General features: G+C 48.9%; 1 protein-coding gene across 1 annotated transcript; it reads left to right on the forward strand.

Moving 5' to 3' along the window:
- The first annotated feature begins 1313 nt into the window (after positions 1–1313).
- Positions 1314–2245, forward strand: LOC125094048 (bifunctional polynucleotide phosphatase/kinase-like). The gene is given in 2 exon segments (XM_047719807.1): positions 1314–1728; positions 1731–2245. Coding segments are annotated over 2 exon segments (930 nt in total).
- The last annotated feature ends 223 nt before the right edge of the window (positions 2246–2468 follow it).

A 2468-nucleotide genomic window follows, 5' to 3' on the forward strand; every position in this document is an offset into this window, starting at 1 on the left:
CCAAAGGCAGTCGCTTAACCCAATGAGCCTTGAGGCAACCCCGAAAAGTCATTTTTAAAGAAATAGTATTAGAATTCAATTCTATGAGATATTCATTTTGCTCATTTAACATGGGCAACAGATAACATTTTAGAAGGAGGCCTCTTTACAATGGTAGATTCTTTTGTATATCTTTTATTTTTATATTTCCCAAGTCATTTTTTTTCAAATTTTTATTTTTTATAAACATATAATATATTTTTATCCCCAGGGGTACAGGTCTGCGAATCGCCAGGTTTACACACTTCACAGCACTCACCATAGCCATACCCTCCCCAATGTCCATAACCCCACCCCCTCTCACCCAACCTCCCTCCCCCCATCAACCCTCAGTTTGTTTTGTGAGATTAAGAGTCATTTGTGGTTTGTCTCCCTCCCAATCCCATCTTGTTCCATTTACTCTTCTCCTACCCCCTTAATCCCCAATGTTGCATCTCCTCTCCCTCATATCAGGGAGAGCATATGATAGTTGTCTTTCTCCGACTGACTTATGTTGCTAAGCATGATACCCTCTAGTTCCATCCATGTTGTTGCAAATGGCAAGATTTCATTTCTATCGATGGCTGCATAGTATTCCATTGTGTATATATACCACATCATCTTTATCCATTCATCTGTTGATGGACATCTAGGTTCTTTGCATAGTTTGGCTATTGTAGACATTGCTGCTATAAACATTCGGGTGCACGTGCCCCTTTGGATCACTACGTTTGTATCTTTAGGGTAAATACCCAGTAGTGAAATTGCTAGGTCTAGGGTAGTTCTATTTTCAAACATTTTGAGGAACCTCCATGCTGTTTTCCAGAGTGGTTGCACCAGCTTGCATTCCCTCACCAAACAGTGTAGGAGGGTTCCCCTTTCTCCGCATCCTCGCCAGCATCTGTCATTTCCTGACTTGTTCATTTTAGCCATTCTGACTGGTGTGAGGTGGTATCTCACTGTGGTTTTGATTTGTATTTCCCTGATGCCAAGTGATATGGAGCACTTTTTCATGTGTCTGTTGGCCATCTGGATGTCTTCTTTGCAGAAATGTCTGTTCATGTCCTCTGCCCATTTCTTGATTAGATTATTTGTTCTTTGGGTGTTGAGTTTGCTAAGTTCTTTATAGATTTTGGACACTAGCCCTTTACCTAATATGTTGTTTGCAAATATCTTCTCCCATTCTGTCAGTTGTCTTTTGGTTTTGTTAACTGTTTCCTTTGCTGTGCAAAAGCTTTTGATCTTGATAAAATCCCAAAAGTTCATTTTTGCCCTTGCTTCCCTTGCCTTTGGGGATGTTCCTGATCTTCACCAACCAGATGGCCATTGGGCGTGGGAAGCTGCCGGCAGAGGAGTTCAAGGCTAAAGTGGAGGCCGTGGTGGAGAAACTGGGGCTCCCCTTTCAGGTGCTGGTGGCCACGCACGCGGGCTTGTACCGGAAGCTGGTGGTCAGCATGTGGGACCATCTGCAGGAGCAGGCCAACGAGGGTATGCCCATCTCCATCAGGGACAGTGTCTTCATGGGAGATGCAGCTGGGCGCCCAGCCAACTGGGCCCCTGGGTGGAAGAAGAAAGACTTCTCTTGCGCAGACCGTCTGTTTGCACTCAACCTTGGCCTGCCCTTCGCCACACCGGAGGAGTTCTTTCTGAAGTGGCCCGAGGCCAGCTTTGTGCTCCTGACCTTTGACCCGAGAACCATCTCCCCCTCGGGCTGCTCTACCTCCCTAAGTCCAGCTCCCTCTTGAGCTCTGACCCCGAAGTGGCAGTCGCCGTGGGATTTCCTGGGGCTGGCAAGTCCACCTTCCTTCAGGAGCACCTCGTGTCTGCGGGCTACGTCCACGTGAACAGGGACATGCTGGGCTCGTGGCAGCGCTGTGTGACCATGTGTGAGAACGCTCTAAAGCAAAGGAAACGGGTTGTGATTGACAACACCAACCCAGACCCTCCGAGCCAGGCCAGGTACATTAAGTGTGCCCGAGACGCAGGGGTCCCCTGCCGCTGCTTCCTCTTCACCGCCACCCTGGAGCAGGCTCGCCACAACAACGGGTTCCGAGAGCTGACGGGCTCCTCCCACGCCCCCGTGTCAGATGTGGTCATGTACGGCTACAGAAAGCAGTTCGAGGCTCCGACCCTGACGGAAGGATTCTCGGCAATCCTGGAGATCCCGCTCGGGCTGAATGTGGAGCCCACGCTGGAGCGCCTGTACTCCCAGTTCTTGGAGGTCTAAGCACCCCCCACCTGTCCCTGCCATTCCACTACCTCCACCCCCACCCCCAATAAACCCTGTTTTTCTTTATGCTTCAGCAGCACTGTGCTGGGGAGGAGGGTGGAAAAAAAAAAATACCTTCGGCTGAGGTCGAAGAGGTTGCTGCCTGTGTTCTCCTCAAGGATTTTGATGGATTCCTTTCTCACATTGAGGTCCTTCATCCATTTTGAGTCTATTTTCGTGT

Source organism: Lutra lutra, chromosome 2, assembly GCF_902655055.1.
Source record: "Lutra lutra chromosome 2, mLutLut1.2, whole genome shotgun sequence".
Taxonomy (NCBI): domain Eukaryota; kingdom Metazoa; phylum Chordata; class Mammalia; order Carnivora; family Mustelidae; genus Lutra; species Lutra lutra.